This window comes from Vulpes vulpes, chromosome 13, assembly GCF_048418805.1.
Source record: "Vulpes vulpes isolate BD-2025 chromosome 13, VulVul3, whole genome shotgun sequence".
Lineage (NCBI taxonomy): Eukaryota > Metazoa > Chordata > Mammalia > Carnivora > Canidae > Vulpes > Vulpes vulpes.
In genome coordinates, this window is record NC_132792.1 from 107587837 (window position 1) to 107612932 (window position 25096).

A 25096-nucleotide genomic window follows, 5' to 3' on the forward strand; every position below is an offset into this window, starting at 1 on the left:
ACTGCTGCTCATCCCCTTGGCTTTAAGACAGCAGGGACTGACTGTGTACTCCTGTGTGCCCAGGCCTGGGCTGGGTGCTGTCAGCACCACTGGGGGAGTCTTGTGTCTGTTTTGGGAGATATGACACATGAGTACAATGTGGGTGAGATCACGAGGTGAAATACTGTGTCCCTTTCAGCAAGAGGCATGGAAGGTTGTTGGTGTGGGTAGGGTAGTCAGGGAGGGCTGCATGGAGAGGGAAGGCGTGAGCTTCTCCTTGGAGGACATGCAGAAATTGGGGGCAGGGGGGTAGTGTGCATTCAGACGAGAGCCACAAAATGGCACAGGCTTGGACGGAAGGGTGAGCACTGTGTTCTGGCAGCAGAGATGGGCACCCAGGGGCTGGGGGAGACGCAGATGCTGGGAAGGGCAGGAGGATACAGACCGTCAAGAGCTGGGGTTAGGAATCTGGGCTTTGTTTGGTAGCACCAGGATATTATGAAGGTCCCAGAATTCTGGAAAGATCAGTGTACCAGAGTCAAAACCACCGTAGACCAAGTTACACCAGGTTCCTTCCCCAGTGATTTCTCTGCCATCCCCCCTTCCCAGGCTGGCTGGGAGTAAGCTCCAGGAGGGGCCCTCACAGCTCGCTCTTGCTCTCTGTCTGCTCTTTATCACTGTCAGCTGCTTAAAGCCAAGCCTGAGACGGCGGCCCTCCCCAGCAGAGCTGAGCTCCCCAAAGATAAGATGAATGTCTGCAGGCTGCAGAGCTGAGATGTTCTGGAGGAAGTGGAAGAGGAGGAAGAAGGAATAAACACCCGTCACATTAATAAGAGTTTGGAAGAAGCAAGGGGCTGAAGCCAGGAGTCTCCAGATGGTGTTTAGTGAAATGACAGTTTGATGCTTAAGAGGAAAAATGGAACCATGGTATGCTGGGAGCATCGATCTGGGTGGGGAGGGGCGGAGGAAAGGGGGGTGGGCACATAGAGCCGGGCATGAGGCCTGATCAGAGCCCATTCCAGGGCCCAGCAATGAGGGTCAAGTCTTTCCAGATGACCACTGAAGGGTCCCACGACGTGGTTCTGGTCCTAAGGACTTAGGGACACACCCGCTCACATGTTCCAGTGCTCTCATTGGCCATTGAGAACTTAGGCCAGTCCTTGTGCCAACACTAAAAGTATAGGGGATGAGTAAAACCCAGCTCCTGCCCTCCAGAGCACGCAGTCTGGGGGAGGGACTGGCCAAGAGATCATGTTTAAACTTGGGAAACAGAGGTAGACACAGGGATTTCTGAGAATTCAGAAAGCCTCTCATCCAGCCTCATCCAGACTGGGAAGGCTTCCTGGAGAAGGTGATGTCTAGGTTGAACTGGGAACGCTGACCAAGGATTTGCCTGGCAAAGAGCCTGGGATACAGGAGAAGACCAGGCAAAGGTAAGCAACAGAACAGATCATGGAGTGTGAAGCCGCAAGGGAGTGGGGGGTACCTCAGGAGTGTCGGAGGGGTCCTGGATCCCGGTGGCAGGCGGAATGGTAATAGAAAGGAGCTGGGCGAGGCTAACAGTCCGAGAAGGCTGGATAAGCGCCTGGATGTCACCTGGCAATGGTGAAGAGTCAGAGAGGGTTGCTCACCCGGAGTGTGGATGCATGAATCCGCCCCCCCATTCCCTTGTCCACATCTGGTATCATCAGGGGTGGTCAGAAAGCTTCTCCAGGGCTTGCCTGCTGTGGTGCCTGAAATTCTGCCCTCAGAGCCCTCTTCATGTGGATTCAGCAGAGCACGCACTTAGCCTCCACCTTTGATAGTTACAGACAGGTTCTCTGTGCTCCCCTGGGGGCCAGGAGAAGCAGCCAGACCCTGGTGGTGGTGAGGGGCCATCTCACCCGACCAGGAGAAGCTCTACTGGGGGGACTTTGGGCAGAGCCAGGTGGGCAGCAGCTCTGCTTGTTAGCACCGGGGAGCCACGGCTCTGGGATCATCGGTCTGGCAGCGTCCTGGCCACTGCGGCCAGGCTGGAGCCGGGGGCCCTGGTGGGCAGGCAGGGAAGGGGTGGGGGAGACCAGGGAGAGGGCGAGGCAAGGAGAGTCAAGGAGGAGTTCCAGGCTTCTGAATCCATTCTGTTTCGATTTCCCCCAAGTCACACAGCTGCCAGGGTTCAGACAGATGCTGTGATTAGCATTTTAATGCATTTCAGAGGACCTTGTCCAAACTGCTCTGAAAATCAGAAATCAAGAGTTTATCTTCAGCTGTCCCTGTAGAGCTGCATTCCCTTCCAGAGCCAAGAGAGCCCGAGGAAGAGCGTGCGTGCACACGTACATCTGTGTGCCCATGCATAGGTGCGTACACGGACACCTGTGTGTGCACGTTTCCCCGTGTGGGTTTACATGTGTGCCTTCCTCTGGTGTGTGTACATAGCTTTGTGCACACAAATGCCGTGAACCCTGGCGTGTGTGCGTGTCTGAGTGTGAAGTGTGGGCGTGTATCTGCATCTGCGGGCACATGTACGTTCTGCACACGTGTGCTTGTTCTACACGTGCCTTTGCAAGTGCGACTTCATCGGGGATCATTCACGTGGAAGAGGCAGAGCTGGATGCTGGCTGAAAACAGGTCAGCGCTGAGTGACTCGGGCTGTCAGGGCGTCTGGGCCTCAGGTAATGGGAAATGCATTTCCAATGCGGCTGCGGCTGCCTGGCCGGATCCCAAAGCCGTGTTTTCAAACAATACAGGCAAGCGGTATTTTTAAGCAATGTGGAGCTCCTGCAGTTTGAATCCCGCTCCCTTGGACGGGGCTAGTATCCCGGGCCCAGCATGGAGAGGTTTCTGGAGCCCCAGACGGAGAATGGGGCAGCTGCAACTGGGTCAGCGGAGCGTGGGACTGGGAAGCCAGGAGCCCCTTATGACACATCCTGTGTGGGGTGGCTCCCTTCAGCCTCTCTTCCTGCTTCCCAAGGTTCTCCTCCTGCCACCCCAATCTGGCTACACTTCGCATCTGCCAAGGCTGCCCTGCATCCGGCTGGATGTCGCCGGCCTTTCAACTAGCTTCAGGTGGAAGGCACTCTTTCTCCTTTCCTTGTCATCCTCCCTGGATACACTACCCGCCCCCCCCCAACCCCAGGGGATGTGTATCTCTCAGCCCCAAACACAGCTTTCTAGGACCATCTTCCCAGCCAAGGGGAAGGCACCTGTTTGCCTCCCAAGCCTGCATCAGCTTTTAGGGACCTAGGTGGCACCCCTGGCTCCTTTGTTTGGAGTCAACTGAAACTTCAGATCTTTGATCCCTGCCAGGTCAGCTTCCCTCTGCTCAGTGTCACTGGGCAGGGGTATCCACCTTTAGTCTCGGGGGCCCCTCAGGGTTGCCCTGGACTCAACCTGGATAGTGCAGACAAGTAAATGGGAGTTGGGGGATGCATTCGATGGAAGGGGGGCAAGGAAGCAGCAGACAGCTCCTTGTGAATTTGTTTAATGTAAATACATCCTCTATTTATCTTTAGCTGTTAATAAATTCATGCATTATTAGAAAATCCCTCATACCAGCAGACCCGCTGCGTTAGATCAGCTCGTTTTGAGAGATTTCCTGTTGGCAGGATTCAAAGCCCACACCTGCAGCCGGCCCAGGCACAAGGATTTAACTGAACGCCACAGATAATTAGATCAGTTAACCTCACAAATTAAAACAAGCACATCGTATTAGCTCAGTTTATCCTAAAAGAAAATATTAAGTTCCCCCAGATAAATCGTTTAATAAGAATAGAGGAAGATGGCACATACTGTCTTCCCGGACCTGTGGGCAGGAGTCAGGGAGGGCTCACGTGGCCGCCAGAGAGTCAGTTTGCCTCCATGGAGTGATGGGTGACAGACTGGGCTCCTGCCCCCCGATCTAACAGTGGCTGGAAGTGTCTGAAGAAGCCACAGGCAGGGTGCTAGCTGAAGCACACAGAACAACACAAAGCTCCATGAGTTCTGAAAGGCACGAGGGGCGTCAGTGGGAGCTGCCCTACTGTGCCACCTCATAATGCAGCACAATCCCCAGGGGAACCCTGGGGGTAAGTTAGGGAATGTGGGTTCACTCCATCCAGAGAGGCCTCCAGGAGGGGCTACGACCCAGCTGCAAGTTCCTTCCATCCGCAAGGTGTTTACCACTTGAGTTGGTCTCAGTCTTTGAAAATTTTGAACTCTCTACATCAGATAAGGGAAAGAACTCAGTCTTTGCAAAATCTATGGTGCAAAAAATTTTGATCAGCAAATAGTGCAGTCAACACCATTGTCTGAAGGAATATGTCATCTACCTAGGAGAACGACAGCGTTTGCAAGTGGCTTACTGATACTCCCTGTCACACCATCACTGTGCAAATTACACATGCTTTGTATCTGTTCATTAAAGCAGGCTTGGCAGGACATTCACTTGGAAGCACTGTAGGATTGTCTACTCAAAAGTAATAAAACGGCGCTGAGCACACCCCATAATATGGATGCTAATGGAAATGGTGTTCCACCCCCCCCCCCGGCTCTTCTGAAATAAGGTGGATTTACTAGATTTCTCAGCTACTGGGCCTCTTTGAGATAAAGGCTGTGTTACAAGTGAGAAAGGACCCAGATGTGGCATCTCAGCAGCGTGCCCCATGTCCAAAAACCTTCACAGGCTCTGTGCCCTCTTTGGGCTTCTATGTCTCCCTTGCAGAATGGGGGCATGGAGCAGGTGATGCTAAGGCACCACTCTAATTTCTGAGCTTCTCTGGCCCTTGGGAGGAAACAGAATGGCAGAGAAGAGTCAGTAAGTCCCATTCATGGAAGGAACTCGGCTAGCCCGAGAGCAAGAATCAAGGCTTCCTGGCGGTGCTGGACAGAGAGTGGGAGCGCCCAGGGTTCCAGGAGCTGCAGGAGCACTGAAACCACCCCGGGGAGCATTTGCAACATATGGATTCCCAGGCTGCTCCCCGACTTCACGTCTGTGTGTGCGTGTGGCATATGTGTGTGTGTGTGTGTAAGGTGTTGAATCTCTTTCTTTGCATTTATTACAAATATGAATATCTCAGAAACTTTGAGGCACAGTTAGGTAGTTTAGGAACCTCTCCAGAACTCTCCTGCAGGTAGGAACCGTCCCACAAGCAGTGGTGGGGGTGGTTGGGGGACAAAATGCCAAGTCCCCCTCACCAGCTTCAGCGTCCTAGAGGGAGCCAAGTTTCCCAGAAGCCCTTTTCCAGCAGGCCTTCCCAGCAGCCAGTGAGTAGCCTCTGACAGCTGGTGCCTCAGGTGTGCTGGCCTGGCCCACTGAGGCTGCTCCACAAAGGAAGGCCCTAGAAGGCTCTCTACTCTCCCAAGCTCCATTCCTGATGCCCCCTTCCCGCTTCAGGCCTCTCACTGGACAGACATGGGCCCTCTCCCTCCAGACCACGCCACCCATTGTGGTGAAGCTCTCACTCTCCTGCTTTAATGGCTCCCAGATACTCAAAGAAAAGAGACAAAGTTGCTCTGTGGGACATTCCAGGCCGTCTGCACTCGGGCCCCAAATCTCCTCAGACTTTTGGTGCCCCCTCTTTCTGAGCACCCCGAGCTCCAGCAGTACAGTCATGGCACAGTCTTGCTCCTTCCCTTCCCCTGTTGGATGTGCTCTCACCTCAGAGGAATGCTGCCTCCAGCTCATTTCCAGGTGCCCACATCCTGCCCACCCCTCCCAAGGCAGTGTCCCCAGGGCTCAGAGTGGGCTCACGGGAGGCACCCAGTCAACACTGCCTTGTGGGGCTCCCAGATGACACAGAGCTCTAAATTTCACTCCAAAGTCACAATCTGTTGTCCTTTAATTGCTTGGCATGTACATCTTTTCTCCTCCACAGGAGGGAAAGCCCCATGGGGCAGCAGGGTCCTCTGCCTCTCCTTGTGTCTGCCTGCCAAGCAGCACCCAGCACAGGGCCATGCTCCTGGTGGGTGCTCAGGAAACACTTACGAATTGAATTAAAAACCTTCTCTCAGGCCGTGAGCAGTCCCAGCTGTCGGATGCCAGCTGTCAGGGCTGCTGGGAGAGGCCAAATGCATATTCATGTCAGATCCCTGGGTCGCCCTGTCTTGAAGGGTTTCCTGGACCATGGGAAACCACGTGGGTGTCAGGGCATGAATCTGTTTCTGCTCTTACTACTTAGGGTTTTAAATCTTCTGGGCTCCCCTTGCCCAGCTTCCAGGGGTGCTGTCCTTTTTCCAGGGTGTGTGTGGGGAGGGTGGCTCCATGAACGGGGAGTGGTGACGGGAGTACGGAGGTCTCACATGTGAGTGTGTGATCCGCTAGGGCATCTTAGCCCTCACCTCTCCCGGGGGCACGAAGTAGTGGTCCTGAATCACTCTTCAGGCACAGCCAGGCCTTGGCAAGGAGAGGAACAGCCAGCTCCAGGGATGTTCCCGCCACTCTCACACTTGGCTTCTATTCATTGGGTTTTGTCGGTCTCCCCACGTGGCCAGCCCTGTGCTAAGCCACACAGCTGAGGTGCTTGCTGCTGGGCATCATGGGCCAGTGGTTCACCAGACCAGGGCCGACAGGGGTGGGCATGGACCAGAAGAGGCCAAGCAGGGAGACTCGCCCTCTGAAGGGGAGAGTGGCCTCAAGGGTAGCCACAGCCGTGGAGAGACCATCACACATTCCCTAGGTGTATGCAGGGCACTCGGGGCTTTGCAGGCAGCATCTCGTGCTATGTGGACATTGCCCCAGGATAAAGGCACTACTGGCATCCCAGGGTTGAAATGAAGCACAGAGAAGTGAAATGATTTTCCCAAGGTCACACAGTTCAGAGTGGTGGAGCTACGTTGGCTGAAATGGGGGTGTGAACCTGCTCAGTGGCAAGGTGGGCTCTAAATCCCGAGGGCCTTCAGAGAAGGGAGGGCTGGGGAGGCCAGAGTCATCCTGAGGACACCCTCCTGGATCGAGGCTGGGGCATGCAGGCAGGACAGCGGGGTTTGGCCAGGGCTGCAGACTGGGACAGGTATGGGGCGCTGTATGACAGAGAAACAAGGAAAACAAGGATAAAATCATGGGATCCCGGCTCACCTAGAAGTGGTCTGATCCCAGGGAGGAACTGCCTGCATTGCCCTCCTCCACCCCCAGGGAACTCAGACTCTGCTTGAACACTTCTGTGGCCAGATGCTCACTACTTTTTGGGACAGTTCCTGCCAGTGAGGATTGGGGAGGGTTTGGTGGGCCTTCCTCAAGCTGCTGGCAGAGGCCACAAGGGAAGCACAGGCCAGCCCTGGGCCATCTCTGGGGGCCTTTCCCTTCCCAGCTCAGTCGAGTGGGGCTGAAGCTGATCAGGAGGGTACATTCTCATTTCTCAGGCAGGCTTTGCCCTGGGCACTCAGGCCTCACTCCACACCCCTTTACAACAGGACAGAGGTGCTCCGCTTTGGTTTCTGAAAAATAAAGTTGTCACCATTGTTGCTGGCCCTGGAAGCTGGGTGGGCCACTTTTAGATGGTATGCATCCACTGCTGCAGCGGACAAAGGGGTGAGGGCAGGGGGGATGCTCACGGCATGCCTGTGATGGGGGACAGCTGTCTGCAGGCACAGTGGCCTCTGATTCTTTAATATTCTTTAAGCCATACCCAGAGACACAGAAAGAGACAAGTTCAAGGAAAACACATACAATAAAAATAAGGGGCTGAAATCTTCATTCCCCCACTTAGAATCCCATGGAATTAGAAACCATGTCAGTAGTTGAATAAACATGCTGAGTTAGCAGAGCCATGTTGAAGAAGCATCTCTGGAACACACTGCGGAACTCCTCTTTCTGACTCAGCCTCCTCATACAAGCAAACCCTGCATGTGTGGGGGGTGGCGCTGCTACTCTGGCCCAGCTTGCTCTTCTGTACCCTGCACCCATCCATCCCTGTGAGGGTGGTGGGGCAGACTCTGCTGGCTCCTACCCATGATCCGTCCCCACTTCTCCTTCATGAACTAAAGTATGGGGTTTTTTTTCATGGAAGATATGAAATCCCCTTCCCTAGCCTGCCTAGAAGCAGCTGGGATGACCACGAGACATAGTTCTGACCAATGAGACGTACACGGAAGACTGCTGGGGAGGGGCCTCTGGGAAACCCTTTGCATTTCTAATGAAAGGGACAGATGCAGCTGGACTTACTCTGCTTGATTGTGGATGCGATGCATGGAGCTGTGGCAGCCATTGTATAACCATGAGGGAAGAGCCTCTGACACGGGTGAAATGCCAAATCACTCTATGAAATGCGAAAAACCCAAGCTCCATTTGTTGAAGCCACGGAAATCAAATGTGTTTCTAACTGACAGGGTAGTCACTGCAAGTGAGGTTCAAGGAGATTAAGGGGTTTCTTAAGGGCACAGTGTAAGGATCCTGGCAGAGCTGAAGCTGGAATCTGACACGACTTTTCACGAAAAGGCAATGCTTTCCCATCTAAAGGCAGATGTACTATGTAGTGACACCTATAGGGCCCTGGGGGGCCCTGCTCTCCTTCACATGGCCCCTGGGGCAGGGGGGCTCTAGCACTGATGCCAGAATCTCTTGTGGGCTTTAGGGGATGGAGACTAAGGAAGACAACACCATTCCTGCCCTGTGAAGCCCTGGTTTCCCACATAGTTGGTACCACAGGATTCAGTGGAAGGAGTCTGGGCCCTGGAGCCAGACCTCTTCCTGGCCACATGAGCCCAAGGAAGCCCTTTTACCTCAACGTCCTCTTCCCTAACAGAGGGCTAGCAATGCTTACTCGAGAGCCCCTGTGCAATGCTGTCTTGACAAATCAACAAGATAATACCTGTGATGTGTCTGGCACCCAGCGAGCACTCAACAAACAGTAGTTGTCATCATGGCTGGGGAGACAGGCTTCTATTATCTTCCCTCCTATTCAGGAGTATGGAGTCAAGAGCCAGAGCGGGTCTGTGGCAAATGCAGGCAGTGTCCTGCTTGCAGCCCCTTGCTCTCTTCACTGCAGTGACAGCGGCCTAACTTCCAACCGCCAGCACCGGCACCTGTTGATGGAGGGCTTTCTTGGGCAGTGGCACCCACTCTGCCCACCCACGTGGCAAGCCAGGAGAGCCGGGGGGTCAACGATCCCTTGCCCACATTCTCAGCCAAAGACTGGTGGGAACTGGACATAAATATCCCAGTTCCCTCACCCCTCGGGTGGACCCTGGGGAGTACGACCCACCCTGGGGCTGGAGTTCCCAGTGGGATTAAGTGCCATTCCCAATGGCAGCTAGTCTGCCTAATAACACACCCTTTAGTGACTTGTTTCCCTCCTATCATACTTCCTCACTTTCTATTCATGTTTCCTGGGGTCACTATCTAAAGAAACCACTTGCACTCAAATGCTTGTCTAGAGTCTGCTTCAGAGAGCATTCAAAATAAGGCATTAACTTTCAGAGCCTGAAGTGAGGGCAGCGGCCATCATATTTTTGTGCACATGAATCTTCTAGAGATCTTGTTAAGATGCAGTGGGCTGCAGTCTGAGTGACATGACTCAGTTTGAGGTGGGGCTCAAGATTACTTCTCTAACAAGCACACTGATAATGCTGGTGTACTGGTCCCAGGTACACACTCTAGACAGGGTGTAGACTCCAGGGCTGTTGACTCTGCTCAGACACAGGGGAGACCAATGTGGCTTGGAGCAGCTTGGGAGAGCTTGCTAGGAGAAGTTGGGGGATTAATGCTAAGTCTTGAAGCCAGGGAAGGACTCTGGTGGGTGAGCAACAGGAGGTGGGCTTTTCCAGGGAGGAGGGGACCTGGGGATTGCTGGGCCTGAAGCCATGTCCAGGGTGAGCAGGATGTCAGGTGATTCATCTGTCCAGATTGACTGGGGCCTGTGGGCTCTACAGGCTGGAGGTTCTAGGAGCAGCAGTGCGAGGAAGGCCTCACCCTTTCTCCAACCACATTCTCCCCCTTCTTATCCCTAACTCGGAAGGAAAATTCAGACTCCTGGCTCCCCCGAGCCTTCCCTTCTTACTACCCTTCCGATTTCCTCTCCCTCACACACACCTGGATTCTTCTCCCCTCTATGGAGATTTTATAAGATTTTATTTACCTATGAGAGAGAGAGAGAGAGCGCACGGGCACAAGTGGGGGTGGGGGCAGAGGGAGAAGGAAAGGGAGAAGCAGACTCTCCACTGAGCTGAGCAGGGAGCCTGATTATTAACCCCAGGGCCCTTAGATCATGACCTGAGCCGAAGGCAGATGCTTAGCCGACTGAGCCACCCAGGTGCCCCATGTTGCTCTTCTGAAATATAACAGGACATATGGTTCAAATTGCACATTTGACCATTTTATAATTTTATTATCCGGTGACTATTTCACGTATGAATTAGGAGTCACCAGATTTTACCATAGCAACGGACCCTGAGGTCATTCACACTCACCTCATGGCTTTGTCATTCATAATAATACTTGGGTTATAGCAATCCACAGCCTATAAAGGCCTTACACATAAGACTGTCATTATAGAATTAAGAAAGAGGTCCAGAAAGTTCAGGTGGCATGTCCCAAAGTCATCCCCGCTGGTTGGTGTTGTCACTACAGGCTGTAAGTGTTGTAAGTGGGTGGACTGGAGCGTTTGGCACCATTTTGCCTTTTCTGTGCTGAACAAGAGCTGGGGACACCAGGCTCACTTATTTTGTGCCCACTCAGCCACCAGGGGAGGAAGCCACTTGCCTGGTGCCCCCTGGTGGTCTAGTTGAAAACACTGTAAATGCCTTTGATCAAAACACATAGGAACCGTAATAAACTGGGACCCTGAGAGACCTCAGCTCCCTGAATTTCAGCCCTTTTCTCTTTACAAGTATTTTCATGAATAATGGAAGAATAAGGAACCACACGGCCTTCCCCCATCCTCACCCAGGGTTGCCCATCTTTGCTGGGACACGGCAGCCCACCATTTGCGAATGATTCCATACGGGGGGTTAAGAGTCACTTGCCAAAAACATGGGGACATCTTCCCCCAGAGGCCAGTGTGGGTACTCTAGAGGGGGCAAAGGCCTGGGTGCGGAGGATGACTTTGAGATGCCTCTATGAGAAGAGGAGTGAAGAGTGTGGATAGATGCAAGGGTGGTGGACTGGGGCCAAGGTGCGGTGTGGAAGAGGAGAGGCAAGAGCAGAGGGTGCCACAGAAGCTCCCATGCCAATCTGGTGCTTGCTTTCTGGGTTTAAAGCATTTCTGACTTCCGCCTAGGGACTCTGGCATTCCCTTCTGCATGATGTCCTCACAGCTCCAGCTCTTTGTCTGTGGCACAGTCTCTCAGACTTGTTTCCTGGCAGGATGGGGATCCTGCAAAGGGAGGAGCTGGAGAAACCCCACACGTGGGTGGGCTGCAGGTGCCTGGTTTCTGGTCCCTGCTCTGTCACAAGTGAAGCTCCAACTCCTTTCACTCGAATCACAGTTTCCATGACCATAGACCACTGGTGACACTGTCAGCCATAGAGCCGGTGTGACCTGCAGATATGTGAGTGTATATATACAGCCACATCAGAAATTGTCTTTAATGTCTGGAGGTGAGCTTTGTCCTCTGCTGCTGCCTATTACTCCCTTTATGCTTTTACCATCAGGGAGTGTGCACCTTAACAAACCCTCCTACCTCTGACACCCTGAGGACCCTTGGGCTTGTCTCCTAAGTGAGGAGAACCAGTGAACAAGAGAGAGGAAAGCTTGGGGTGCCTGGCTGGCTCAGGTGGTTAAGCATCGGATGCTTGATTTTGGCTGAGGTCATGATCTCAGGGTCATGAGATCAAGTCCCTCTTTGGGCTCAGTGGGGAGTCTGCCTGAGATTCTTGCCCTCTCCCTCTGCCTGTCCTCCTGCTCTCTCTCAAATAAATATATAAATCTTGAGAGAGAGAGAGAGAGAGAGAGAGAGAGAGAGAGAGGAAAGCTCTGTCTCAAGGCCTCACTGTGTGTTTTCCAACCACTCCTAGCCTTCACACAGAGCCTAGGGTCCCTAGTGGTCCCTTGGAACTATTGACATTTGGTGCCAAACAATTCTTTGTTATGGGGCTGTCCTGTGCACTGTAGGATGTTTAGTAGCTTCCTGGCCCCTACCTACTAGATGCCAGTAGAGTCTCCAGACAAAGTCAAATGCCCCCTGAGGAGTAAAATTGCTCTCAGTTAGGAGCCAATGCTCTAAAAGGACAGACGAATAGTTCTTTTTAGGAAACATGGGGAACGAATGAAGAGATATCATTAATTTCCCCCCAAGAGAAAGAAAAAACCGAGACCAAGGCAAGATGTGGTACAAGGACTGGTGGGACTGCCCCCACCCCTCGCAACACACAATGACTCAAACACTTTTGAAGATTTTTCCTCCTCTATGGAAGAGCCATAGGGTTGCCCACTTCTCAGTGTTATAGGTTGAACTATGTTCTCCCCCAAAATACGATGAAGTCTTAACCCCCACTCAGTACCCATGAATGTAACCTTATTTGAAGTAGGTTCTTTGCAGAAGTAATCAAGTTTAAGGTGAGGTCATATTACTGGTGTCTTATGGACACAGACGTGCATACAGGGAAGATGATGTGACACCATAGAAGAACACTATCTACAAGCCATGGAGTACCTAAAACTCCCAGAAATGAAAAGAGAGGCCTAGAACAGATTCTTCCTCACAGCCCTCAGCTGGAATCAACCTTGCCAACACCCTGATCTTGGACTTCTAGCCCCAGAACCATAAGACAATAAATTCCTGTTGTATGAGCTCCCCAGTTTGGGTAGTTTGTTAAAGCAGCCCCCAAGCTAATACACTCAGTAAGAAGAAGGACAGCAGAACCAGGGAGCTAGAGGTGTGCAGGCATCTGGCTCGTGACCCCACCACTGGGAGCAGAGACACACAAAGGTGGCAGGGGCTGGGAGAGAAGATGCACGTGCTGATTGGACCCAGGCTCATCGTATAGAGACAAATGCCAACACTGGGCCCAGAGGACAGACAAGTGGAAATACATCATATCTCTCAAATGAAACGCTTTGATTGCACCAATCACTAAAAGTTGTAAAACTACCCTGAAGAATTAACAGCCTCCGTACATGCTAACTACATCCATCATAAATTCGTCTTTAGTTTCTGTTATCATATCACTGTCTCTGGGGACCCCTGGCTTGTCATCATTTGCCCTTTATAATTTATTCATCTTGTTCTTGCCTGCATCCTTTCTACTTATCATTCATCTTTACAGTTGTACATAAAATTGGATGGATCCTTCCATAGCACAGTTGTCAGCAGGGAGATGGGCCTCAATAAGGAAGCCCCAGGAAACCTGGTGCAGGTCCCACCAGAGTCTCTGAGGGTGTCAAGGTGGAGGTAGGAAGCAAGGGAGAGTGAAGGAGAATGGAAGGGTATGAGGGAGAGAGGAGGAGCGGGGAGAGCCTGGAGAGGCAAGTGAGAAATGTAAATGAAGAAAAGGTGGAAAACAAAAGGGAAAAGAGGAAAAGAAAAATGACCAGAAGGGAGAGAAATGAGGATGAAACAGGCATAAAGAGAAAAGAGAGAGAGAGAAAGAATGGAAGATAAGATGGGACTTGGGCAAAGGAAAGCAAGGAAGCGGGTCAGACAGAGAAGGCATCCAGAGCCTGTGGGTAGGGGGAAGAGGGTGGTGGCTAGAAATCCAATTAGGGTTGTTTTGTTTTATTTTTTAATTTTCCTTTTTAACATCTTTCCTGGTACATTCAAAGAAGGCCACACGGAATTTCCATAGAAATGACTGGTCCTAGTTGCAGGGACCTGCGTCTGGAGGTGTGATGGCAGTGATGTTGTGTGTCTACCAGGCTGAACCCAGGGCTGCGGGTGGGGGACAGACAGAGGAGTATGTTGGTTTGCTTTGTATTCTCGGGTTGCCAGAGTGAGGGCACAAAAGCCAATCTTTAACTAGTGAATTGGAACTTTAATGTTTACCAAGCAGATACAGCTCCCACTCTCCCCACTCCCTCCTCCCCTGCCAGCTCCCTCTCCTCCCCTCTTCCCTATCTGCTCCCTTTTCTGGCTGCTTCCACAGGCCTCCCGCTAACTGAACCTAGCTCTTTCCCCTTAGTGGCCCTGGTGAGGAGCCCTTCCTGCTGTCAGAGGAGCGAAGTGCTGGCCACAACTGGCCATGTTGCTTGGTTTTCCTAATCGAGTCTCTCCCCAGAGGCCCCACATTTCTAACTTTGGAAACAGATGGGGTCTTCCTAGAAGACAATTGCCTGCAAGGTCCCAAAGGCACTGGGGCTGGGACTAAGTAGCAGGGGCCTATTTTAAGGAACAGGATTCTTCCACGAGGCCTCCCGTGCATACTCGGGCCCCAGGGAACTCTCAGAGTGGATCTCTCCAGCCCAGCTCACGGCTCCTACCTGTCATGCATGCCTTGTCTCCAGGCTGGTTCTCAGACCAGTGCGCTCATCTGACATTGCTGTCTTCCTCCCAACTCTCTAATTCCCAACCTGCCCATATTCTGAGCAAAACCCTTGAGCAACTCCTAGACCCCACAGTTGTCTGGGTCCCCTCGAAAGCAACTGGTAATGCTACAAAAGAGAGATGGGTATCCTGGGTTTGGGTAGCAGACCTGGTGCTGGTCTTAGCTTGGCTATTCAATTGTGTGATTTTGGACAAATTGCTTAATCTAAGCCTGGGTCTCTCCATGTGTGGGGCATAAGCCTGATAACTTCCTCATAGGGTAGTTGGAAAGATAAAATGAGGTTATGAAGTAACATGCTTGCTTCATGCCCATCAGATAGTAAGTACTTAATAAACATGAATTGTTATTATCAAGCAATTGTCCACACTAACCATTTAATAATAACCCGCTGTCTTGTATTGTTGAATACAATCTCTAACTTGATGGAAAACTCCAAGAGGGGTAGAGATGAGTCTTTCTAAACACTGCCCAGGCACACACTCAGGAAATACTTGTGGATGGATTGAGAAACTGGCCCATGGTGACTGAACACTACCAACAGGGGAACAAATGTTGGGTATGGAAGAGGGTGGGCTGAAGAGGGGGCAGGAAAGAGATCAAGAAGACATAGAGATGGAGAGTTTTGAAAAGTGGAATCACTCTGCCTAGATTCTGGCAGAAGATACTGCTCAAAAGGACCCTGATGAGCTTTTGCGGTTTAGTAATCTCCTTCTAACGAAGTCATGCCGAACTCAAAAACAATAATCCATCTGTGACACTGGTCCGGGGATGTCTCCAACAGCTTTCCCAGGGACTTTGGTTAGGCTGATACCCAGGGATACTGACCTCTGACTTATAAGAACAGCCATTGTGGAATAGTTTCTGAGCTTCCACTTACCCCAAGAGGAATGTCAACTCCCTTTCTCAATTCCCAAAATGAGGACACGTATTAAGGGGCATCTCTAGTTCTGCCTCTGTTGTGTTGTTGTTGGTGGTGATGATGATGCGTTGTGTGTGTGCGCACACCAACAACGATCCTGTTTTCCTTGCTGCTGACAGGCTAGCTCTGGAACTTGCTGGGAAACAGAATGGGTTGCCTGCACTATTTTCTCCCCTCTTTTCCTTTTCAGTGAGAAAGTGGAGGGCTGGTTTTAATGGATTGATTTTAATGGATTTTGAAGCCTGGAAAAGTGCCTAAATTGCTGAGGTTACCAGTTTTCTAGGTGCTTTTTTCAATTGCTTTCTCCTTAGTCAGACAGAGTACGCTCACTGGGGCACCTAATGTGGTCACCCCAAACAAGAAGAGGTCTCTCTCTGCACCCCCACCCCACCAAACAGGTGGCCATGAACACAGTCTCAGCTGGTGGAAACACCCGTTATTTGGTTGGGTGACAACATCTTGCTTGGTCCTGTCCCTGCATTTGCTAGCGTCACGCTTTCTCCAATCTCTAAGGAGAGAATCAACCAACAATAACACCACCAGTTCTGCTTTCTGGAATCCACTTTAAGACGTGATTTTATTTGGTCATTTTGTTTTTCATTTGTTTCCATGTGAGTTTGTGTGGGGACAACGTGCCCTGGGAAGTCTGAGCTTCAATCCTGTCTTGTTCTCTCTGTCCCTCCCCCTGTAGGCTGTGCTGTGCCTTCCCAGAGAATTGTGATGAGGTCTTTGAGGCCATGAGTCTCCCTGGGAGGCCTTTGAAGAAAGGAGAGGCATTCAGGCACTGCAAGGGGACTCCAGGCTATGTTTTAGCCCTACCATTGGCTTCTCCTCACCCCTCCCACCTCCCAACATATACATTCACATTTCTTTTTGTCCTGTCTCCCAAACTTGCCCAACTTGTCTTTGTGATTTCAGGAAAAATGCCACTGGATCTCCCAGTATGAAGGATTAGCGCAGATTATGGGGAACAGTGTTAATTATCGGTGGAAGGGGGGCTGGCGCGTCGCTCCAATGTGCTCCTGATTTCCCCTGGGCCTTTCTGCCTGGTAATAAGCCTGCTTTAATCTGGCAGGCCCCTTGGTGAAATCAGCACCACGGACAGTGGTATTGATTGCTTCTGAGAAACCATCACAGCTGCTCAACCAAATTACCTTTGATATGTGACCTTTAATGTAATTACTGCAACATCAAAGTATTTCTATAAATTATTAAAGAACTAATACACTCCATCATTTAGCTATTCTATTATATGTAAAATAAACAACCACAAGTTAATGTTAGATCCTGAACAATCCACACTTGCTATGGAAATTCTCCCAGTCCCCAGCCTCTCCCCCTTCAAAAACCCTGAGCCCCTCCCTCCCACCTTCTCTTTCTGTTTCCTCATCTAATTCCCAGCTTTTAGCCGTCATGAAACTCCCCAGCAATCTCTCTCAGGCTGATGAAGGGCCTCCCAAAACAATGTGGTATTTTCTATTCCATTTGGGTAGCTCTAAAATATCTATCACAATCTCTCCCAAAACAAAGTACCATAAACACTTTATTAATCAGCACAAACCTTTCTCAGAAGCCTTTGATTATCTTACAATATGGCTTTATGCTTCACACATAACATGGGGCGACGTGGAGCATATTTCTGCCATCTTACAGAGGGCACCCAGAAAGTAATTACTATAATATATGTGCATGTAGCCGCGCCACTAAAAAACCAACTGGGGAATGGCCACCGTGCCAGAGCTGGGCTCCACACAAAAACCTGTGCGGTGCACGATTTCCATACATTTGCATCCGCGGGTGTGTTATTAAGATGACTCAGCCCCGTGCTTTGCAATCTCAAGTACCAAAATACAATAATACAAAGGCTGTCTTAATGGAAGGAAGGCCCTCCCCTCCTCTAAATGGGTAAAGAAGGATCTCTGATGCAAAGGAAGGCTGCCCCGACCCAGGGCTGCATTTTTCTGTCTACCTGTTTAACCTTTCCCCGCTGTGGGGCAGAAATGGAAACGTGTGTTTACATACAGGTTTGCCAGGTGAGAATGTAAACACGCGTGTGTAAACACTGGTGAGCGGACAGACGGAGAACACGTGCTCCCCCGCAGTGCCCATTGTATAAGCTTAACCATGCTACATTTGCAAATTCCTTGAATAATGCCTGCAAACAGTCACATCTTTCCATTCATCCTTAGACACTCTGCGAGCCGTATATCTCCCCCCACCCCTTCCCTCTGAACCCCCAGGAGAGACCGCGCAGACCCCTGACCCGAGGAGCACTTCTTATTTTATGGTGATGAACTAGCCTCGATAATAGCCGCGGCTGATATCACACCCGGTTAGGGGGGCCGTAAATAATTCTCCTCTCCCCCGCACAGAGGCTATAAACCAGGGCTGAGGCGCGATAGTTTATCAAAGACGAGGACTGGCTCCTTAAATAAACCGCCGTGATCTCACTTGCGGCGCCGGCGCCGAGCCCGGGCGAGGAGGCGCCCCCGCCCCGGGACAGTCGGGTCCGACGGGGATCGGCGGGCACCCGGGCACCCAGCGTCCCGCCCCCGGCCGCCTGCGCGGGCAGCGCGCGGACCCGGACCCGGTCCCGGTCCCCGGCGCCCCGAGGGCCCGGCCCAGGGCGCCCCCCGCCCGGGATCCCGTCGGGCCTGGACGGCGGAGCGCGGAGGCCGCGGGGCGAGCTCGGAGGCCGGTGCCCACGCGCCCCCCGTCCGGGGCCCGCGCTCCCGGCTTCTGGGGACGCGCGGGGGGGGGGGGGCGCGAGCTCCCGAGGGCAGGCAGGCGCGCCGCGCCCCCCCCACCCGCTCCCCCGCCCCGCCCCCGCCCGCCGCCCGCCGCCCGCCGCCCGCGTGGCAGCCCCGCCTCCCCAAGTCGCCCCCTGCCGGCGCGTCGGTCGCTCGCGCCCGGGCGGGCGCACTTACCCCGGGCAGAGTCTTCTGCTCGTGCAGCGCGCTCTGGGCCTTCAGCGCTGACTCACGCTCGCAGTAGGTGAGGAAGGCGCAGCCTGGGGAGGGAAGCAAGCGCCGAGAGGGGTCAGTGGGGCGCCCTGGGCCGCCGACGCGCCCGCCCGGGCCCCTCTCCCCACCTCTCCCCACCTCTCCCCACCTCTCCCCACCTCTCCCTCGCTCTCCTGTGCACTCCACTGGAGCTCTCTTGCCTCCGTTTTCCTGTCGGTCTGCTTTTTGTCCCTCGCGTTGCTTTTCTGCTTTGGCTCACTCGCCCAAGTCTCCCCAGCCCGCATCTTCCCCCCACCCCACCCCCGCCACCACGCCCCCTCTCCCCGCGGGTCCCTTCCTGTCCGTGTGCCCTGCTGCCTCGGGCACCTCGGCCTTCCCCCTCCCTCCACCCCTCCTTCCCTCCCTCCCTCCCTCTCCCTGCCCGGGGTGCTCTGTTTCAGCTCCAGCCCCAGTACCTCCCGGAAGGGGCAGCTTCCAGCCCTCACCCCCGGCACCTCTGGTCACTTTGGACCAGGAACTCGTTCTGGCCCCTTGGGAGTGCTGCCGGCTGCTCCATCAGGGGTGATGGAGGGACCCTCCAGACCTGCCGCTGCCAAATAAAGTCTCCATCTGTAGGGAGGCCCCCAGGCCTCTCTCTACTAATAAGTGAATGGACTGTCCGTGTGTCCCGGGTCACCACATGTGCAGTGATATCTCCACACCCCTCCAGGCAGAGAGCTTCTTAGGCAAATCTAGCCCACCAAAGCTCCACCATTGGACCTGAGGCCCACTCTTGCTCTGCTTCTAATTCCCTGGGCAACCCCAGGCCAATCGGGTCTCCAGTGTGGCCTCAGTCTCCTCATGTGTGTTCGAACTGAGAGGGCTGAGCCAGTGGTCTCCAGGGTCACTCCAGTGTAGCTTTCCCCTTGAGTGACTCTGACTGTGCCTCACCAGGGAATTTGGATTTTACAGAACAATGTACCTAACTCAAGGGGTGACTTTTAACACTGGCCCTTCAGGCATGGTGACAAAGCAAAGAGGGTGCTGGCTAGTGGGAGTCTTTCTGGCAGTTCTCTCAAACTGCCTGGTGTCAGGGACCTCTTCCTCTGCCTGCAGAGATGGCTGAGCATAGCTTCCCATGAGGCCTGTAAGACCCAGGCCACAGAAAAAGTCAGGAAGCCAACTTTGGCCAACAGGAGCCTTCAGTCTCCTGGGGAAGTGTCACCTCAAGCTTTCTGAAAGCTCCCTGAAGGCTGGACACCTCCCTTGTTTCCCTGTCTTCTTTTCCTCCGCTGCTCCTCTTCCTTGGTCTCATGGTCTCACCTGGTATGCCTTCTCACCCCATTTTCCCATCTTCCAATCCCACCCATCTTTCAAGAATCTGATCAAGTTCTACTGACTCCAAGCAGCCCTTCCTGATGGTTCTAGTCCATCCCAAGCCAACCTCACTTTCTGACCACCCATCCTCATGGTCCTTTGTTAACTACTTCCCAAGTGCCCTCTGTCTGCCAGGCTCTGTGGCCCAGACCTTGTTCCTATGAAACCTGCAGGCTGGTGGTGCCTCCGCCAACCCTTATTACTAGGTTTGCTCTGCCCTCTTGCTCCCCCAGGGAACAGAGTGCTCCCAGCATCCTCTGCAGTTCCTTTCTCTTCTGCCACCCAGTGAGAAAAGGAGAAGAAAAAAAAACCCCTTCCTTCTCTTCCACGATACCAATTGGATCTGCCTGCCTTCCCTTCCTAGCTTCAGAGAGGAGATGGACGGGAATGTAGGTGCGAAGGGGCCAGAAAGATAGGAATTAGGAAGCAGGGAGAGATACCTGGGAGGCAGAAACTCTCAGCAACCTGTGAGCTCTGTGCCTTCCCCACCTCCAACTCTTTCCCCAGACAGGGAGGAGGTGTGAGTGCCAAGGAGCCTCTCCACTCTATCCCATCCCACCCCTCCCCGCCAGACCCCAGATCACCCCTGCCTTCTTTCCCCCCTTCTCCTGACTCCTCCTTCCTGGTCTGGGCAGACAGTTATTGATGGAGACACCAGGGGACTGAAATGAATAGCGGTCAGAGGCCCCCATGACGTCCTCCCGCGTGCTGCTGCCTGCCTCTCTGGGGGCCTCTTCCCTCCTGTCCCTTCCCTGGCCTTGTCCTCAGCCTGCGCCGGCCTGCAACTGGGAGGCGGCCACCGTCTTGCTGCATGCAGGCAAGCCAGCTAGGGACAAGGTCAGGGGCAGGTGTGGAGAGGGAGGAGAAGGAGGACTGGGAAGAGGAGGAAGGTGGCAGGAGGAGGAGGGAAGAGGGTGGAGTAGAAGACGAAAGAAGAATGAAAGGAAGGGGAGAAAGGGGAGGAGGAGGAAGGGGCCATTGTTATGCCTCCCACCCACCCCCAAAGATGGGTAACAAGAGGAAAGGATCCCAGAAAAGAGTAAGAAAGAATCTGTTGCTTTTTTCCAGCTTCCAGGAATTTCTGCCAGGTTTTTTGAAGAGCTCACAGCCTCTGTGAACCAGAATCTTTGAGGGGACCCCCAGACCTTATGTGACCCTCCCTGACATCTCCACCCCTTAACCTCACCTCCTTTAGTGCTTCATCTTCTTACCCCCTTGCCTACCTCCCGTTTCTCAGCCCTGCTAGATACACTCTGCCTCAGGTCTTTAGCACCGATATTCCCTCAGCCCAGAGACACATTCACCCCGCTCTCCCTGCGTGCTTGCTCCTTCAGTTACCTCAGGTTTCTGCTTAAATGTGACCTCCCAGTGATGCCCTTTCCAACCTCCTTTCACAGGACACCCCTCCCCCAACACACCCCTCCTCTCTGACCTCTGTGCCCAGTTTACTCTTCTCTTTGGCACCCCACTGAGCCATTCAGTTACAGGGTCGGTTCCTCCATTGACAGGTCCCTCACCCGCCAAGGGGGATCAGGGACTGGCTTTGGTCTCATTCCTGCAGTTCCAGCTTGGTTCTCAATGCCCCCAACAGGGGCAGGATCTCAGTGTGTATCTGTCAAGAGCATTGAATCCTGCCTCAGCAACTTTTGCAGGGCCAATAGGTGGGGGGCATGGGAGCTGTGCTCAGAGGCTGTTGGGAGCTGACCAAGACTCCAAGGACACTGAGGCACGTGGGAGTTGCATGGTGTTGGGGAGCCTAGGTTAGCTCTGAGAGGCAATAGGTAGTCCCTGCTGGGAGGCCTCCTATCTCCAAGGCTTCCCGGGCCAATTCTCTGAGTGTTGGACTGGACCTGTGTGGTCCCTGTCACCACCCTGCTCTCTCTCACGGGGCCATCATCCTCTGCCAGGCTGATGCACAGTTCCACACAGGAAGCTGTGTTCAGGGGAGACTTTTATCAGCCAGGGGCCACTTACTGGTAATTCCTTGAACCCCAGTGTCCTCATCTATAAAAGGGAGGGAGTCATCCCCCTCAAAGGTTTGTGGGGAGACCTAGTAGCCAAGGAGTGCTATCAACCTCTGCAGAGCTCTCTCATTGCAGAGCATGGCATAAAGATCAACTCACTCTCATGGTCAAGACGTCAGAAGACAGAGTCTGTCCTTCTGTCCTTCTGCACACCTGCCAGGAGGGACCAGCCTTACAGAGGCACCAGTTAAGGCAAACCCACCGGGCCCATCTCGGGTGCTCTCTTTAGCCAGCCCAATGCCACGGCTCACTACGGCTCTTTTTAAAAGAGCAGATCCCCATAAGCAGCTATTACCTGCTGACTCCAGCAGTGCAGGAAGGGACTGCATCTGTGCTCCCTTGCTGAGGACAGAGCCCAGGGGGAACAGCAGCTCGGCAGGGATGGGGTGGCTTTAGGAGGGCACTTTGCCATCCCAGGGTCCCGCAGAGCTTGATGGGCCTGAGGTGGGACTCAGGGTGGCCAGATGAGGAGAGAGTGCCCAAGCCTCACCCACTGGCACTTGCTGGCCTCTCGTGTGGAGGAAGAAAGGGTGGTACCCACAGAACCCCCACTCAGAAGCACTAGTTGTGACTTCCTGTTGCTCACTGCTGCTCCTCACAGGAGTGCAGAGGGGGCTCCCAGCTGTGAGCGTGCATGTGGCAGGGGGCCTCACCAGAGCTGCCCTGTTCGCTCTCTTGTGACATGCTGACGTGTCCCCAGAGACACACCTGGTGAGGCCTCTTGGGAATTCACAAGAGGGAGACGGGATTCACTCCCGGAGCATCTGCCTATTGAGCCAACAGGGCGTGGGAGAGGAGGCTAGACCAGGCTCTGACCCATGGTGAGAAGGTCTAAGAAGGGAACATGTCTCCCCCCGGGGATGGAGCTGGTGACCCAGCATTCCCTCCTCAGCCTGGCCCTACAAATGGACTCTTACCTGTGTTCACAGAGAAAACAGGAGTCCACTGTGGCTGTTTGGAAAAGCAAAAACAATTGAAAACCACCTAAAGGCCTCTCGGTGCAGAGATGGCTTTATGTTTCAACTGTGGAATACTCTATAGCAGCTAAAATGATGAAATGGTCCTAAGTGTACCCAGCATGGGCAGACACAGTCAGATGGGGAAAGCAAGTCGTGAAACAGCACACACCATGTACGTGCAATGAAGACCTATTCCATTAGTTCCATGGGCACCCAAATCTGGAATTACACCATGGCCCAAAGTCTAGAAGGTGTCACACCGAGCTGAAAACAGGGCATATATGGGAAAGTAGGGCATGTCTTCCATAACATTAACTTTTTTTGGTCTGATCAACACAGACACCAGAATGTATTCATGTATCACTTGCACAATTAACTTTAAAGAAAAAAAATGAAAATTTGTTGAAAGCGGATAGGATGAAAAGGGAGGGGGAGCGACACCTGGGTGGCTCAGTGGTTGAGCATCTGCCTTTGGCTCAGGGCATGATCCTGGAGTTCCGGGATCTAGTCCTGCATCGGCCTCCCTGCATGGAGCCTGCTTATCCCTCTGCCTATGTTTCTGCCTCTCTTTCTGTGTCTCTCATGAATAAATAAATAAAATCTTAAAAAAAAAAAAAGGAAACAGAGGGGGTGCAAATGGGTGAGCCAGATCCACAGCCCAATTTGAGGGGACAAAGATCATTGAGTATCAGCTCCCTGGCAAATTCCTCATAAGGGATAGTATCACTTGAGGGTCCAGCCATGTCTCAGTCTCAAAGCTTCCTTGGAGCTCATGAATTGAAGTGGATGCCCTCTACCCAGCGAACTGAGGGTGGCATTTTGGTCCTGTGGCCCCGAGTTCCCAATGTTTGTGGGATGGAATCTGTGGCTGATGGAGCACAGAGCCTCTCCATCTCTGCTCCCCAGCTCTCCCCTTCAGCCAGGGTGACGCTGAGAGGAGATCTGAGGTGGGAGGTGCAGAAGCCACTCTCTCCGGTGGGGTAGGCCCTCACCACTCAGCTCCCATTTCTCCTGTCCCACGTCCTGGAGGGTGGTCCCCCAGCACCAGCTCCTCCCTCCTAAATCATGGATCTGAGCAGATCAGAAAGGCAGCCCCGCAGAACAGGGATGGACTTTGGAAATCAGCAGGGGGGTGGGGGGTGGGAGCGGCGGTGGGAGGGGGGGGCAGATAGATGTCATACTTTGAGTAAAGTCACACGATGGTGCTGCCAGCAGCAGCAGACTGACGGCCTGGGTTCTGGAATCGAGGTGGCCCCCACGCCCACCCCTCCGGCCCACACTGACCTGCCTCTCTTCTGCTGTTCTCCCTTCCACCGTGTGTACTCACTCATCCTATGTTGACATTTAGCCTCTTCCCACCCATCCTTCATCTTTACGTGTCCTTATTCGTTCTCTGTCTTGGGTGTCTGAGTAGACTGTCCACTCTGTGCGGGCGGAGACAAGGGCTTCTAAATGGACGATTGAGCTTCTAGCTCAGGCATCTGAGGGCTGGGAGACCAAGGGAGCCATGGGAGTGGGAGTGGGAGAGCCACCAGGCACTGAAGAGAGAGTGGGAAGCCCTGTGGGCATGGGGGAAGGAGGGGGGAGGCTGTGGTCAGGAGAGGGTAGTAAGGAGCCAGGAGCCAGGGCTCCTGGGGGAGGCCTGGAGCTGGCGGCCGGAGGGCGTGGCCGGCCGCGAGGTGCAGGTGCGGGTGGCAGGCACCCTCCGCCAGCGGGCAGCGCTGACTCCTGAGAAGGTGGGCGGGTGCCCCCTCCCACGTGGGGGAAAAACACAGCCCAGCAGAATTAATTGCGTGCGATGGCAGTAATTTACAAAGCCCCCGTGCACGGGGATAAAAGGCCCTTGTCATTGTGAAGTGAAGGAAGTACAATTTCCTGCCCAACTCCAAGCAGGGCTGAAGCCTGGGGTGTAATCATCGCGGAAGGGAAGGCTCCCAACGTGCTCCCTCCTCCCACCCAGCCAGGCCTTGGCTTCCCACTAATTGAATTACAAAATTAGCCAGAGGAAGGTGGCCCTAGAATAGGAAGATCTGGACTTTAATAAAACATCAGATCCTTCAGGGCTGGCCTGCAGGGAGTGAGAGGAAGCTGGGGCATAGGAACGGGGTGGGGTGGGGAAGGGAGAAGGAAGCCCAGCAACCAGCAGGTCAGGGAGGGGCTCCTTGTTCACTGTGATCTTCTCAGGCTGTCCAGGAAGACACACACACACACACACACACACACACACACACATACCCGCCCCAAATCTCCACCCACAGACCTGCCTAATTCCCCAAATCCTGTTCTTAGAGCACCACCCCTCAGTGGGTCTCACCGAGGCTGCACCTGAGAACCACCTGGAGCATCTGAAACACAGATACGGGCCTGCTGCAGAGAAATTAAAGCAAAAATCTCTGGGGGTGGATAGAGAGAGGGAGAGAGGGAACATCCGCCAGCCTCCCCGGAATGAGGGCCGTGGGTGTTCTAAGGCCAAATCCGCCCCCTTCCCTCCCCGCCCCACCCGATCCAGTTTCTGTCCCCCATGG

General features: G+C 53.4%; 1 protein-coding gene across 45 annotated transcripts in view; it reads right to left on the minus strand.

Annotated features, from left to right (window-relative positions):
- The window catches only part of CELF4 (CUGBP Elav-like family member 4), a 296564-nt gene that overhangs the window by 200312 nt on the left and 71156 nt on the right, over window positions 1-25096 (minus strand). For 42 of the 45 annotated variants that reach the window (XR_011996228.1, XR_011996229.1, XR_011996227.1 and 39 more), the window contains exon 2: window positions 18197-18279. Coding sequence is in view for 38 of the 45 variants with exons in the window: in XM_025997018.2 (XP_025852803.1) it covers window positions 18197-18279 (83 nt within the window). In the remaining 7 variants the exon portion in view is untranslated. Of the gene's footprint in view, window positions 1-18196; window positions 18280-18390; window positions 18523-25096 lie in introns of those variants that run through there. The other 3 variants (XM_072732265.1, XM_072732267.1, XM_072732266.1) reach the window with 1 other exon arrangement.